Source organism: Hyperolius riggenbachi, chromosome 7, assembly GCF_040937935.1.
Source record: "Hyperolius riggenbachi isolate aHypRig1 chromosome 7, aHypRig1.pri, whole genome shotgun sequence".
Classification (NCBI taxonomy): Eukaryota; Metazoa; Chordata; class Amphibia; order Anura; family Hyperoliidae; genus Hyperolius; species Hyperolius riggenbachi.
Window position 1 is genome coordinate 320,654,741 of NC_090652.1, and position 14,149 is coordinate 320,668,889.

General features: G+C 52.7%; 1 protein-coding gene across 1 annotated transcript in view; it reads left to right on the top strand.

Moving 5' to 3' along the window:
- The window catches only part of LOC137526222 (protein mono-ADP-ribosyltransferase PARP14-like), a 494,364-nt gene that overhangs the window by 356,683 nt on the left and 123,532 nt on the right, over window positions 1-14,149 (top strand). Inside the window, exon 8 of the mRNA XM_068247439.1 lies at window positions 9,256-9,477. Within this exon, the coding sequence (XP_068103540.1) occupies window positions 9,256-9,477 (222 nt within the window). The remainder of the gene's footprint in view (window positions 1-9,255; window positions 9,478-14,149) is intronic.

The following is a 14,149-nucleotide window of genomic DNA, read 5'->3' on the forward strand; positions in this document are numbered from 1 at the left end:
CCACCTCTCCTCTAGCTTCTCCAGCCCTATCCCCCTCTGTCAGTCTCTTCACTGGCTGCCAATCACACCTCATCCACCTCTTCTCCCGCTTCTCCAGCCCTATTCCCCTCTGTCACTCCCTTCACTGGCTGCCAGTCACACATCATCCACCTCTCCTCCCGCTTCTCCATCCCTATCCCCCTCTGTCACTCCCTTCACTGGCTGCCAGTCACACCTCATCCACCTCTCCTCCCACTTCTCCAGGCAAATCCCCCTCTGTCACTCCCTTCACTGGCTGCCAGTCACACCTCATCCACCTCTCCTCCCACTTCTCCAGCCCTATCCCCCTCTGTCACTCCCTTCACTGGCTGCCAGTCACACCTCATCCACCTCTCCTACCGCTTCTCCAGCCCAATCCTCCTCTGTCACTCCCTTCACTGGCTGCCAGTCACACCTCATCCACCTCTCCTTCCACTTTTCCAGCCCTATCCCCCTCTGTCAGTCTCTTCACTGGCTGCCAGTCACACCTCATCCACCTCTCGTCCAGCTTCTCCAGCCCTATCCCCCTCTGTCACTCCCTTCACTGGCTGCCAATCACACCTCATCCACCTCTCCCCCCACTTCTCCAGCCCTATCCCCTCTGTCACTCCCTCCACTGGCTGCCAGTCACACCTCATCCACCTCTCGTCCCGCTTCTCCAGCCCTATCCCCCTCTGTCACTCCCTTCACTGGCTGCCAATCACACCTCATCCACCTCTCCTCCCACTTCTCCAGCCCAATCCCCCTTTGTCACTCCCTTCACTGGCTGCCAGTCACACCTCATCCACCTCTCCTCCCACTTCTCCAGGCAAATCCCCCTCTGTCACTCCCTTCACTGGCTGCCAGTCACACCTCATCCACCTCTCCTCCCACTTCTCCAGCCCTATCCCCCTCTGTCACTCCCTTCACTGGCTGCCAGTCACACCTCATCCACCTCTCCTCCCGCTTCTCCAGCCCTATCCCCCTCTGTCACTCCCTTCACTGGCTGCCAATCACACATCATCCACCTCTCCTCCCACTTCTCCAGCCCTATCCCCCTCTGTCACTCCCTTCACTGGCTGCCAATCACACCTCATCCACCTCTCCTCCCACTTCTCCAGCTCTATCCCCCTCTGTCACTCCCTTCACTGGCTGCCAATCACACCTCATCCACCTCTCCTCCCACTTCTCCAGCCCAATCCCCCTTTGTCTCTCCCTTCACTGGCTGCCAATCACACCTCATCCACCTCTCCTCCCACTTATCCAGCCCTATCCCCCTCTGTCACTCCCTTCACTGGCTGCCAATCACACCTCATCCACCTCTCCTCCCGCTTCTCCAGCCCTATCTCCCTCTTTCACTCCCTTCACTGGCTGCCAATCACACCTCACCCACCTCTCCTCCCACTTCTCCAACCCTATCCTCCTCTGTCACTCCCTTCACTGGCTGCCAATCACACCTCATTCACCTCTCCTCCCACTTCTCCAGCCCTATCCCCCTCTGTCAGTCTCCTCACTGGCTGCCAGTCACACCTCATCCACCTCTCCTCCTGCTTCTCCAGTCCTATCCCCCTCTGTCACTCCCTTCACTGGCTGCCAATCACACCTCATCCACCTCTCGTCCCGCTTCTTCAGCCCTATCCCCCTCTGTCACTCCCTTCACTGGCTGCCAATCACACCTCATCCACCTCCCCTCCCGCTTCTCCTGCCCTATCCCCCTCTTTCACTCCCTTCACTGGCTGCCAATCGCATCTCATCCACCTCTCCTCCTGCTTCTCAGCCCTATTCCCTTCTGTCAGTCTCTTCTCTGGCTGCCAATCACACCTCATCCACCTCTCCTCCCGCTTCTCCAGCCCTATCCCCCTCTGTCACTCCCCTCACTGCGTCAATCACACCTCATCCACCTCTCCTCCCGCTTCTCCAGCCCTATCCCCCTCTGTCACTCCCCTTACTGGCTGCCAGTCACACCTCATCCACCTCTCCTCCCGCTTCTCCAGCCCTATCCCCCTCTGTCACTCCCTTCACTGGCTGCCAATCACACCTCATCCACCTCTCCTCCCGCTTCTTCAGCCCTATTCCCCTCTGTCACTCCCTTCACTGGCTGCCAATCGCACCTCATCCACCTCTCCTCCCGCTTCTCCGGCAATATCCCCCTCTATTACTCCCTTCACTGGCTGCCAATCACACCTCATCCACCTCTCCTCCCGCTTCTCCAGCCCTATCCCCCTCTGTCACTCCCTTCACTGGCTGCCAGTCACACCTCATCCACCTCTCCTCCTGCTTCTCCAGCCCTATCCCCCTCTGTCACTCCCTTCACTGGCTGCCAGTCACACCTCATCCACCTCTCCTCCCGCTTCTCCAGCCCTATCCCCCTCTGTCACTCTCTTCACTGGCTGCCAGTCACACCTCATCCACCTCTCCTCCCGCTTCTCCAGCCCAATCCCCCTCTGTCACGCCCCTCACTGGCTGCCAATCACACCTTATCCACCTATCCTCCCGCTTATCCAGCCCTATCCCCCTCTGTCACTCCCTTCACTGGCTGCCAATCACACCTCATCCACCTCTCCTCCCGCTTCTACAGCCCAATCTCCCTCTGTCACTCCCCTCACTGGCTGCCAGTCACACCTCATCCACCTCTCCTCCCGCTTCACCAGCCCTATCCCCCTCTGTCACTCCCTTTACTGGCTGCCAGTCACACCTCATCCACCTCTCCTACCACTTCTACAGCCCTATCCCCCTCTGTCACTCCCTTCACTGGCTGCCAGTCACACCTCATCCACCTCGTCTCTAGCTTCTACAGCCCAATCTCCCTCTGTCACTCCCCTCACTGGCTGCCAGTCACACCTAATCCACCTCTCTTCCCGCTTCTCCAGCCCAATCCCCCACTGTCACTCCCTTCACTGGCTGCCAATCACACCTCATCCACCTCTCCTCCCACTTCTCCAGCCCTATCCCCCTCTGTCACTCCCTTCACTGGCTGCCAGTCACACCTCATCCACCTCTCCTCCCGCTTCTCCAGCCCAATCCCCCTCTGTCACTCACTTCACTGGCTGCCAATCACACCTCATCCACCTCTCCTCCTACTTCTCCAGCCCTATCCCCCTCTGTCACTCCCTTCACTGGCTGCCAGTCACACCTCATCCACCTCTCCTCCCGCTTCTACAGCCCTATCCCCCTCTGTCACTCCCTTCACTGGCTGCCAGTCACACCTCATCCACCTCTCCTCCCGCTTCTCCAGCCCAATCCCCCTCTGTCACTCCCTTCACTGGCTGCCAGTCACACCTCATCCACCTCTCCTCCCGCTTCTCCAGCCCTATCCCCCTCTGTCACTCCCTTCACTGGCTGCCAATCACACCTCATCCACCTCTCCTCCCGCTTCTACAGCCCAATCTCCCTCTGTCACTCCCCTCACTGGCTGCCAGTCACACCTCATCCACCTCTCCTCCTGCTTCTCCAGCCCTATCCCCCTCTGTCACTCCCTTCACTGGCTGCCAGTCACACCTCATCCACCTCTCCTCCCGCTTCTACAGCCCTATCCCCCTCTGTCACTCCCTTCACTGGCTGCCAGTCACACCTCATCCACCTCTCCTCCCACTTCTACAGCCCAATCTCCCTCTGTCACTCCCCTCACTGGCTGCCAGTCACACCTCATCCACCTCTCCTCCCGCTTCTCCAGCCCAATCCCCCTCTGTCACTCCCTTCACTGGCTGCCAATCACACCTCATCCACCTCTCCTCCCACTTCTCCAGCCCTATCCCCCTCTGTCACTCCCTTCACTGGCTGCCAATCACACCTCATTCACCTCTCCTCCCACTTCTCCAACCCTATCCCCCTCTGTCACTCCCCTCACTGGCTGCCAGTCACACCTCATCCACCTCTCCTCCTTCTTCTCCAGCCCAATCCCCCTCTGTCAATCCCTTCACTGGCTGCCAGTCACACCTCATCCACCTCTCCTCCCGCTTCTCCAGCCCAATCCCCCTCTGTCACTCCCTTCACTGGCTGCCAGTCACACCTCATCCACCTCTCCTCCCGCTTCTCCAGCCCAATCTCCCTCTGTCACTCCCCTCACTGGCTGCCAGTCACACCTCATCCACCTCTCCTCCCTCTTCTCCAGCCCAATCCCCCTCTGTCACTCCCTTCACTGGCTGCCAATCACACCTCACCCACCTCTCCTCCCGCTTCTCTAGCCCTATCCCCCTCTGTCACTCCCATCACTGGCTGCCAGTCACACCTCATCCACCTCTCCTCCCGCTTCTCCAGCCCAATCTCCCTCTGTCACTCCCCTCACTGGCTGCCAATCGCACCTCATCCACCTCTCCTCCCGCTTCTCCAGCCCAATTTCCCTCTGTCAGTCCCTCCACTGGCTGCCAGTCACACCTCATCCACCTCTCCTCCCTCTTCTCCAGCCCAATCCCCCTCTGTCACTCCCTTCACTGGCTGCCAGTCACACCTCATCCACCTCTCCTCCCGCTTCTCCAGCCCTATCCCCCTCTGTCAGTCCCTTCACTGGCTGCCAATCACACCTCATCCACCTCTCCTCTCACTTCTCCAGCCCTATCCCCCTCTGTCACTCCCTTCACTGGTTGCCAGTCACACCTCATCCACCTCTCCTCCCGCTTCTACAGCCCTATCCCCCTCTGTCACTCCCTTCACTGGCTGCCAGTCACACCTCATCCACCTCTCCTCCCGTTTCTCCAGCCCAATCTCCCTCTGTCACTCCCCTCACTGGCTGCCAGTCACACCTCATCCACCTCTCCTCCCGCTTCTCCAGCCCAATCCCCCTCTGTCACTCCCTTCCCTGGCTGCCAATCACACCTCATCCACCTCTCCTCCCACTTCTCCAGCCCTATCCCCCTCCGTCACTCCCTTCACTGGCTGCCAGTCACACCTCATCCACATCTCCTCCCGCTTCTCAAGCCCTATCCCCCTCTGTCACTCCCTTCACTGGCTGCCAATCACACCTCATCCACCTCTCCTCCCGCTTCTACAGCCCAATCTCCCTCTGTCACTCCCCTCACTGGCTGCCAGTCACACCTCATCCAACTCTCCTCCCGCTTCTCCAGCCCTATCCCCCTCTGTCACTCCCTTCACTTGCTGCCAGTCACACCTCATCCACCTCTCCTCCCGCTTCTACAGCCCTATACCCCTCTGTCACTCCCTTCACTGGCTGCCAGTCACACCTCATCCACCTCTCCTCCCACTTCTACAGCCCAATCTCCCTCTGTCACTCCCCTCACTGGCTGCCAGTCACACCTCATCCACCTCTCCTCCCGCTTCTCCAGCCCAATCCCTCTCTGTCACTCCCTTCACTGGCTGCCAATCACACCTCATCCACCTCTCCTCCCACTTCTCCAGCCCTATCCCCCTCTGTCATTCCCTTCACTGGCTGCCAATCACACCTCATCCACCTCTCCTCCCACTTCTCCAACCCTATCCCCCTCTGTCACTCCCCTCACTGGCTGCCAGTCACACCTCATCCACCTCTCCTCCTTCTTCTCCAGCCCAATCCCCCTCTGTCAATCCCTTCACTGGCTGCCAGTCACACCTCATCCACCTCTCCTCCCGCTTCTCCAGCCCAATCCCCCTCTGTCACTCCCTTCACTGGCTGCCAGTCACACCTCATCCATCTCTCCTCCCGCTTCTCCAGCCCAATCTCCCTCTGTCACTCCCCTCACTGGCTGCCAGTCACACCTCATCCACCTCTCCTCCCTCTTCTCCAGCCCAATCCCCCTCTGTCACTCCCTTCACTGGCTGCCAATCACACCTCATCCACCTCTCCTCCCGCTTCTCTAGCCCTATCCCCCTCTGTCACTCCCCTCACTGGCTGCCAGTCACACCTCATCCACCTCTCCTCCCGCTTCTCCAGCCCAATCTCTCTCTGTCATTCCCCTCACTGGCTGCCAGTCACACCTCATCCACCTCTCCTCCCGCTTCTCCAGCCCTATCCCCCTCTGCCACTCCCCTCACTGGCTGCCAATCACAACCCTTCCACCTCTCCTCCCGCTTCTCCAGCCCAATCTCCCTCTGTCACTCCCCTCACTGGCTGCCAGTCACACCTCATCCACCTCTCCTCCCGCTTCTCCAGCCCAATTTCCCTCTGTCACTCCCTCCACTGGCTGCCAGTCACACCTCATCCACCTCTCCTCCCTCTTCTCCAGCCCAATCCCCCTCTGTCACTCCCTTCACTGGCTGCCAGTCACACCTCATGCACCTCTCCTCCCGCTTCTCCAGCCCTATCCCCCTCTGTCACTCCCCTCACTGGCTGCCAGTCACACCTCATCCACCTCTCCTCCCGCTTCTCCAGCCCAATCCCCCTCTGTCACTCCCTTCACTGGCTGCCAATCACACCTCATCCACCTCTCCTCCCGCTTCTCCAGCCCTATCCCCCTCTTTCAGTCTCTTCACTGGCTGCCAATCACACCTCATCCACCTCTCCTCCCGCTTCTCCAGCCCTATCACCTTCTGTCAGTCCCTCCACTGGCGGCCAATCACACCTCATCCACCTCTCCTCCCGCTTCTCCAGCCCAATCCCCCTCTGTCACTCCCTTCACTGGCTGCCAGTCACACCTCATCCACCTCTCCTCCAGCTTCTCCAACCCTATCCCCCTCTGTCACTCCCTTCACTGGCTTCCAATCACACCTCATCCACCTCTCCTCCCCCTTCTCCAACCCTATCCCCCTCTGTCACTCCCCTCACTGGCTGCCAGTCACACCTCATCCACCTCTCCTCCCTCTTGTCCAGCCCAATACCCCTCTGTCACTCCCTTCACTGGCTGCCAGTCACACCTCATCCACCTCTCCTCCTGCTTATCCAGCCCTATCCCCCTCTGTCACTCCCTTCACTGGCTGCCAGTCACACCTCATCCACCTCTCCTCCCGCTTCTCCAGCCCTATCCCCCTCTGTCAGTCCCTTCACTGGCTGCCAATCACACCTCATCCACCTCTCCTCCCTCTTCTCCAGCCCAATCCCCCTTTGTCAGTCCCTCCACTGGCTTCTAATCACACCCCATCCACCTCTCCTCCTGCTTCTCCAGCCCTATCCCCCTCTGTCACTCCCCTCACTGGCTGCCAATCACACCTCATCCACCTCTCCTCCCGCTTCTCCAGCCCAATCCCCCTCTGTCACTCCCTTCACTGGCTGCCAATCACACCTCATCCACATCTCCTCCTGCTTCTCCAGCCCAATCCTCCTCTGTCACTCCCTTCACTGGCTGCCAATCACACCCCATCCACCTCTCCTCCCGCTTCTCCAACCCTATCCCCCTCTGTCACTCCCTTCACTGGCTGCCAATCACACCCCATCCACCTCTCCTCCCGCTTCTCCAGCCCTATCCCCCTCTGTCACTCCCTTCACTGGCTGCCAGTCACACCTCATCCACCTCTCCTCCCGCTTCTCCAGCCCTATCCCCCTCTGTCAGTCTCTTCACTGGCTGCCAATTACACAAATGATATGATTTAAAATCCTTACTCTCGCCTACAAAGCTCTCCACAACCTAGCTTCTTCTTATCTAAATCAACTCCAGATACCCTCCTACACACAATCTCTGCTCTGCTAGCGATATCCTTCTGTCTTCTTCCCTGATCACCTCTTCCTACTCCCACTTGCAAGACTTCTCTTGATCCTCTCCCCTCCTCTGGAACACTCTCCATCAAGACATCCGCTACTCACCCACACTTAATCTTTTTAGGCGAAATCTGAAAACTCACCTCTTCAGGCAAAAATACTCTCCTACCTAGGACACTTTGCCTACTGACCATCATTTATACCACTCCATACACTGGTCCATCTGAAAATGGCGCCTGAGAATAATGGCGCACGGTGTTGCCGCTAATCCTTATTGCTATTTAACGTTAATGCCTTATTGTTATTTAGCGTTAAAGCCTTATCGTTATTTAGCATTAACACACAAAACCCTCTCTGTACCTATCCCTAACCCCTAAACCCCCCCTGGTGGTGCCTAACCCTAACCCCCCCCCCCTGGTGGTGCCTACCCCTAACCACCCCCCTGGTGGTGCCTAACCCTAAGACCCCCCTGGTGGTGCCTAACCCTAACCACCCGCCTGGTGCTGCCTAACCCTAAGACCGCACCCCTGGTGGTGCCTAACCCTAAGACCCCCCTGGTGGTGCCTAAACCTAAGACCCCCCTGGTGGTGCCTAACCCTAAGACCCCCCTAGTGGTGCCTAACCCTAACCACCCCCCTTGTGGTGTCTAACCCTAAGACCCCCCTGGTGGTGCCTAATCCTAACTACCTCCCTGGTGGTGCCTAACCCTAACCACCCCCTGGTGGTGCCTAACCCTAAGACCCCCCTGATGGTGCCTAACCCTAAGACCCCCCTGGTGGTGCCTAATCCTAACCACCCCCCTGGTGGTGCCTAACCCTCACCACCCCCTGGTGGTGCCTAACCCTAAGACCCCCCTGGTGGTGCCTAACCCTAAGACCCCCCAGTGGTGCCTAACCCTAACCTTGACAGTGTTACATTAAATCCATTCACCATTTTGCAGTTAAATAACGTCTGCAGTTTGGCTTATGTAGGGCGCTATTGATAAATAACGTTAGTGTGTGCCACTATTGCTAAATAACGTTAGTGTGTGCCACTATTGATAAATAACGTTAGTGTGTGCCGTTTTTCTTCTTTTTTCCCTGTGCGCCATTATTATGCAGTACTAACGATAAATAGCGATAAGCGTATCTTTTTAATGCGGCGCCATTTTTATGCATAGGCGATGTGCACCATTATTCACTGATCCGCCATACACAGCTTCCCCCTACCTATTGTCCTATACCTTAAACCTAAAGGCTCGTACACACGTCGGATTTTCGCAAACGACCCGTCATTTGGAGGTCCAAACGAATGCCAAGCGGATCGCTCAAGTCCAGTCTTATCAGCTGAATGACAGACTGTACACAGGCCCGATTTGACGTCCAAACAACCGGTCATTTGCGAAAATCCGACGTGTGTATGTACCTTTAGACTGTAAGGCCTTTTAGTCAGTGCTCTCCTACCCTTTTATCTCACAATGCTGTGTAATGGGTGTACATACCCCCCACCCCTGAGTAAAATATGTAGTTAATTTGTTCACTGCATTAGTTGTTATCCACGCTTGTCTTGTATTAACTGTTGTATTGTTTATTTTGTATTGTTATACCCTGTATGCTGTTGTACAGCGCCACGGAAAATGCACTATATAAATTAATAATAATAATATCTTTTTAAAGTCTTTGCTTGAAAACGCTTAAATTTCACTTTCCTTGATTCAGATACTTCGAGGAATCATCAGCAAGTGTTTGAAGCAGGCAGAGCAGAATGGTCGAAAGTCCATATCGTTCCCGGCTATCGGAACCGGCAATCTCAGCTTCCCGAAGGATTTAGTGGCATCAGTGATGTTTGATGAGATTTCTCAGTTCAAGCATGGAAATCAAGTGCAGAATCTTCAGGAAATTTACCTGGTTCTTCATCCCAGTGACCAGGACACATTCCAGGTAACACCAGTGTCCGATGGTCTACACGTGCTAAATAGTAAAACTTAACAAACAAGAAAACTTGAAAAAAATAGATAGAAAATGACACTTGCCAGAAAACAATGCCATCCACTATATTGCAAGTCTTATCCTGTGGTATCTTCAATAAACTCTTCATTGAAAACTGTGATGTCACCCTCCAATTCCTGTTCCCTTCGTCACAGATTACTATTCAGTCCACAAGCACCGAGGGGATTCTGAAGGCAATCAGCACTGCTGACAAAGTAACTTTTTAGATTGGTTGGTGAGCCTACACTCAATACAATTTGGATTGTATTTACAATCGATACAATCTGCAATCTTGTATAGAGATCAGGTAAGCTGCCACCAATTTGCATTAGCCTCTGAATATTCAATTCTAACTCTACGGTAGCTAGTCCTGTAGGAAAAAGGGTTATTTCCACAACCTCTCCAGATGTAACCGTATATATCAATAAAACCCTTATGGTAACTAGTAGTGCTTGTTACGAGGTTGAAATTACGGATCGCTGTAATTTACGGCTGGAAAACAGACTTTTGAATCAAAAATGGGCATTCATAATTGATTTTGATTATGTATGCGGATTACAGATGTACACAAAATTGATCTCACAGGTACTTGAAATATCGATTACGAGTTTGCAATTTCAAGTACTTTGAGTAATGTTGATTTTTAACTAAGTTTCAATGGCCATTTGGCCAAGGATCGCCATACAGCCGCAATATGGCCTTACAATTATTATTATTATTATTATTGATTTATAAAGCGCCAACATATTCCGTGGCGCTGTACAAAGTAAGAAACATACATGGGGTACATAATACAGACAATGGTGTACACCAATATACAAGATACATAATTAGTGACAAAATACAAAGAATGATACAAAAGCAAATTATAGAATTGGTAATGACAGTGATAAAATTAACATGATGAATAAAATACAGTGTAAGCTGAACAGAGACGCCAAAAGGGTAAAAACAGTATTTAAAATATTTAAAAATTGCTAAGAAGGCAGTGATGGACTACCCCCTCCAAGCAGACACACAAAAGCTGTGTAGTACAACAAAAATAAATGTATTGGTACACTCCAGGGTTTTTATACAACGCGTTTCGCAGGTATAAACCCGCTTCTTCAGGCAGTAGAGGTAGGAGTACACTATTAGGGAAAAAAGGCACGTATTGGTATGTGATCAGACAAACATGCTCAAAAATAATTTGTTTCTTTGTTCTGAGGTGTGCGTTTAAGCTGCGAGGGGGTGTGAAGGAGGAGTGAGGTACTCCGACCTCTACTACCTGAAGAAGCGGGTTTATACCTGCGAAACGCGTTGTATAAAAACCCTGGAGTGTACCAATACATTTATTTTTGTTGTACTACCCAGCTTTTGTGTGTCTGCTTGGAGGGGGTAGTCCATCACTGCCTCCTTAGCAATTTTTAAATATTTTAAATACTGTTTTTACCCTTTTGGCGCCTCTGTTCAGCTTACACTGTATCATACATCCACCCTTGGTGGAGGGGGATACCCCTTTTTCTTCACGTCTACAGAGAGCGACTTCTTAATCCTGAGTGGGGACAGGTCAAACTCCTCACCTGCTTATACAGTGGTTGCCTGGAGGTAACCCGGGTTTGTGAGTATATATTTTACTCCTTTCCATTATACCATTTTGCCTTGACTTACTACACCATATTGGGCTCTCGGGTCTCCCCTTTTTTATGATGAATAAAATGTATAATGGTTAACAAGACACCAAAGGGGGAGAGAGCCCTGCCCTTGCAAGTTTACAATCTAAAGGGAATAGGGGGGGGGGGGGGGGGGAGAAACAAGAGGAGGGGTAGTATACAATAAATATATAGAGGCAGTGTGTTTTAGGATACATAGTAGGAGTGCAATTTGGTCTTAGGACAAAGGGAAGTGGCCTAAGGTAGCGCATATGCTTGTCGGAACAAGTGTGTTTTTAGAGAGCGTTTAAAAGTAACAAAGGTTGGTGAGTGACGGATGTGTTGTGGGAGGGCATTCCAGAGGAGGGGTGAAGCGCGTGTGAAATCTTGTAAACGTGAATGTGAGGAGTTAATTCTAGAGGAGGACAACAGAAGATCATGTGCCGATCTGAGATTGCGATTGGGTTTGTATCTGGAGATTAGTGAGGATATGTACCGGGGAGAGAGATTGTGGAGAGCTTTGTAGGTTAGGGTTAGGAGTTTGAACTGAATCCTCTGGGTAATTTGCAGCCAGTGAAGAGCTTGACAAAGATGGTTGCATTTTTATTTCAATCTAACCCTTTGTGGAAATGGGTAAGGGGTATACTCATTTCACCTTGGAATGGGACAAGCATTTGGGAGTCCCGTTTTTATAGGGTACTCCCAGATGCCACCATGAACCCCCCACCCAGGGCCTCAGTGGCCCCCACCTCCTCCTGGGCAGCAGAGGTGGGGAAGAGCCCCTTGTCACTGGATTGGACAAGGGCTCCAGGGAAGAGGGGGAGGTTTGGCCACCTTTCTCCTCCAGAGACCCCCGATACCATGGACCATGCGGGCTGGTATAGCTCAGGGTGTGGAGCCCCACATGGCAAGAGCTCTGCATTCTGGCTATCCCAGCCTGCATGGTGGACAAGGGGTTAAAGAGGCTTGGGAGGGGGTCCCCACATAATTTTTTTATTACCCACACTCTGAACATCATTTTTTATTGGTCCAAAAAATAGGTATAGCAGTCAGAGATCATTATACCAGGGCTTCCCAACCCTGTCCTCAATTACCACCAACAGTGTATTTTTACAGAAAACCGCAAACATTCACAGGTGTGGTAATTAGTGTCTCAGCAGAGCTGATTAACTTCCTCTGTGGATTTCCACAAAACATGCACTGTTAAGGACAGGGTTGGGAAGCCCTGCATTATACAGCCATATTGTGGTTGTATAACCCTGGCCAAATGGCCATTGAAATTTTGTTATAAATTAACATTACTTGATGGACTAGAAATTGCTGATTCATAATCGAAATTGGGAGTACTTGTGAGACCAATTTTGTGTACATGCATAACTCACATTTGTAATCGCGATTGATCCATTTTCAATTAAAAAATCTGTTTTCCAGCCAAAAATTACAGCTGTCCGTAATTTTGACCTCGTAACAAGCACTACTACAACGCAAGTATACCGTATATATATATATATATATATGCGCATGTAAGCTGACCCGTGTATAAGCCGAGGTACCCACTTTTCCCTCAGAAACCAGGAAAAAGTGATTGCATTGCGTATAAAGCCCCCTATCCAGTATAGCCCCCTTCACAGTAGCCTGATGTGCCCCCAGGATGATACAGCTTTGTCTTAAGACGTCATAGATATGAGACACAGCGATTGCCACACAGGAAGAGTCCCCGATCATTGCACCATTGACACGTTGTTTGCACGCCCCGCTCCACAAGCCGGGGGACACAGGTAGTCTTGAGCAGTGGACTCTGCACACCATGTTGCAGGGGATGGGGGGGGGGGCACGGACACAGCATGGAGGCAGCTGGGAAGAGCAGGATCACTAGTGCACGATTCTTACACTGCCCTGCCAGTAACATAACCCGCTCCATCATCCATTCTGCTCCACTAACTCGCATATAAGCAGAGGGGGTAACTTTTCAGCACATTTTTTTGTGCTGAAATTTAGACTTATATGTGAGTATATACAGTAATTAAAGTTGAAATTTCAACTGTAATTACTACTTGTAATCAGACTCGAAGCCAAAATCTGCTTCCATTCATAATTAAGGTTATGGTCAAAATGAAATTGTAACGAGCAGCGGGGACGCCGTTTTGTCCGTCCCCGCCGCTCTCTCGGCCTCGCCGCGTGCTGGTGTCTCGCGCGCGCACACTGAGAGACTAGTGTGCGTGCGCGGTCAGCGTTGGGATATTTACGCCTCCCGGAGGCGAGTCAGCTGACCCGCTGGTCAGTTGACGTCACAGGGAGTGCATCTCGCCCCTGATTGGCCGCCTGAGGGGGGCGTTCCCCTGGGCTCTTCTGCCAGCATAAAGACAGCTCGCTGTCAGTAGCTCGCTGTCTGTTGTCGTGATCACCCCTGTGCTAGCGCTCAGACCGTAGACTAGATCCCAGGTGTTGTTGCTACGGATTACACACCTAAGACTAGGATTGATATTGTTGTATTATTGTTGTTGACTCTGCTCGTTCCTGACTAAGCTCTCACTCTCTGATTCTGTACTACACCTATCTGATATCGTTGCCAACCCTGCCTGATTTCTGACTCTGAACCTGCTCACTGATTTTGTACTTTAGACATCTGATCCTGTTGCCGACTTTCGCCTGTCCCTCACTCTGCTATTGCCTTCCGACTTAAAACTGTACCTGCCAGCGTGTTGCCGACCTATTTCTGTCTGACTCTCCTACTCGCCAGTGGGCCCATTGCCACTGGTGAGGTTACTCCTTAGATCCTTACCTGATCTCCCCTGCCTGGGAGGTTAGCGTGGGAACCTTCGGAGTACTACTGTGTGCACCAATCACTTCCCACACATACAATTAAAGTTGGTTGCCTGCTCTTCTAAATCTGTATTATTTGTGATTCTGCAGATCACATAATAATCAGATATAGTATCCGTATTACTGGTGATACTGCAGATCACCAGTACTCGGACCTCAGTTGCTACACA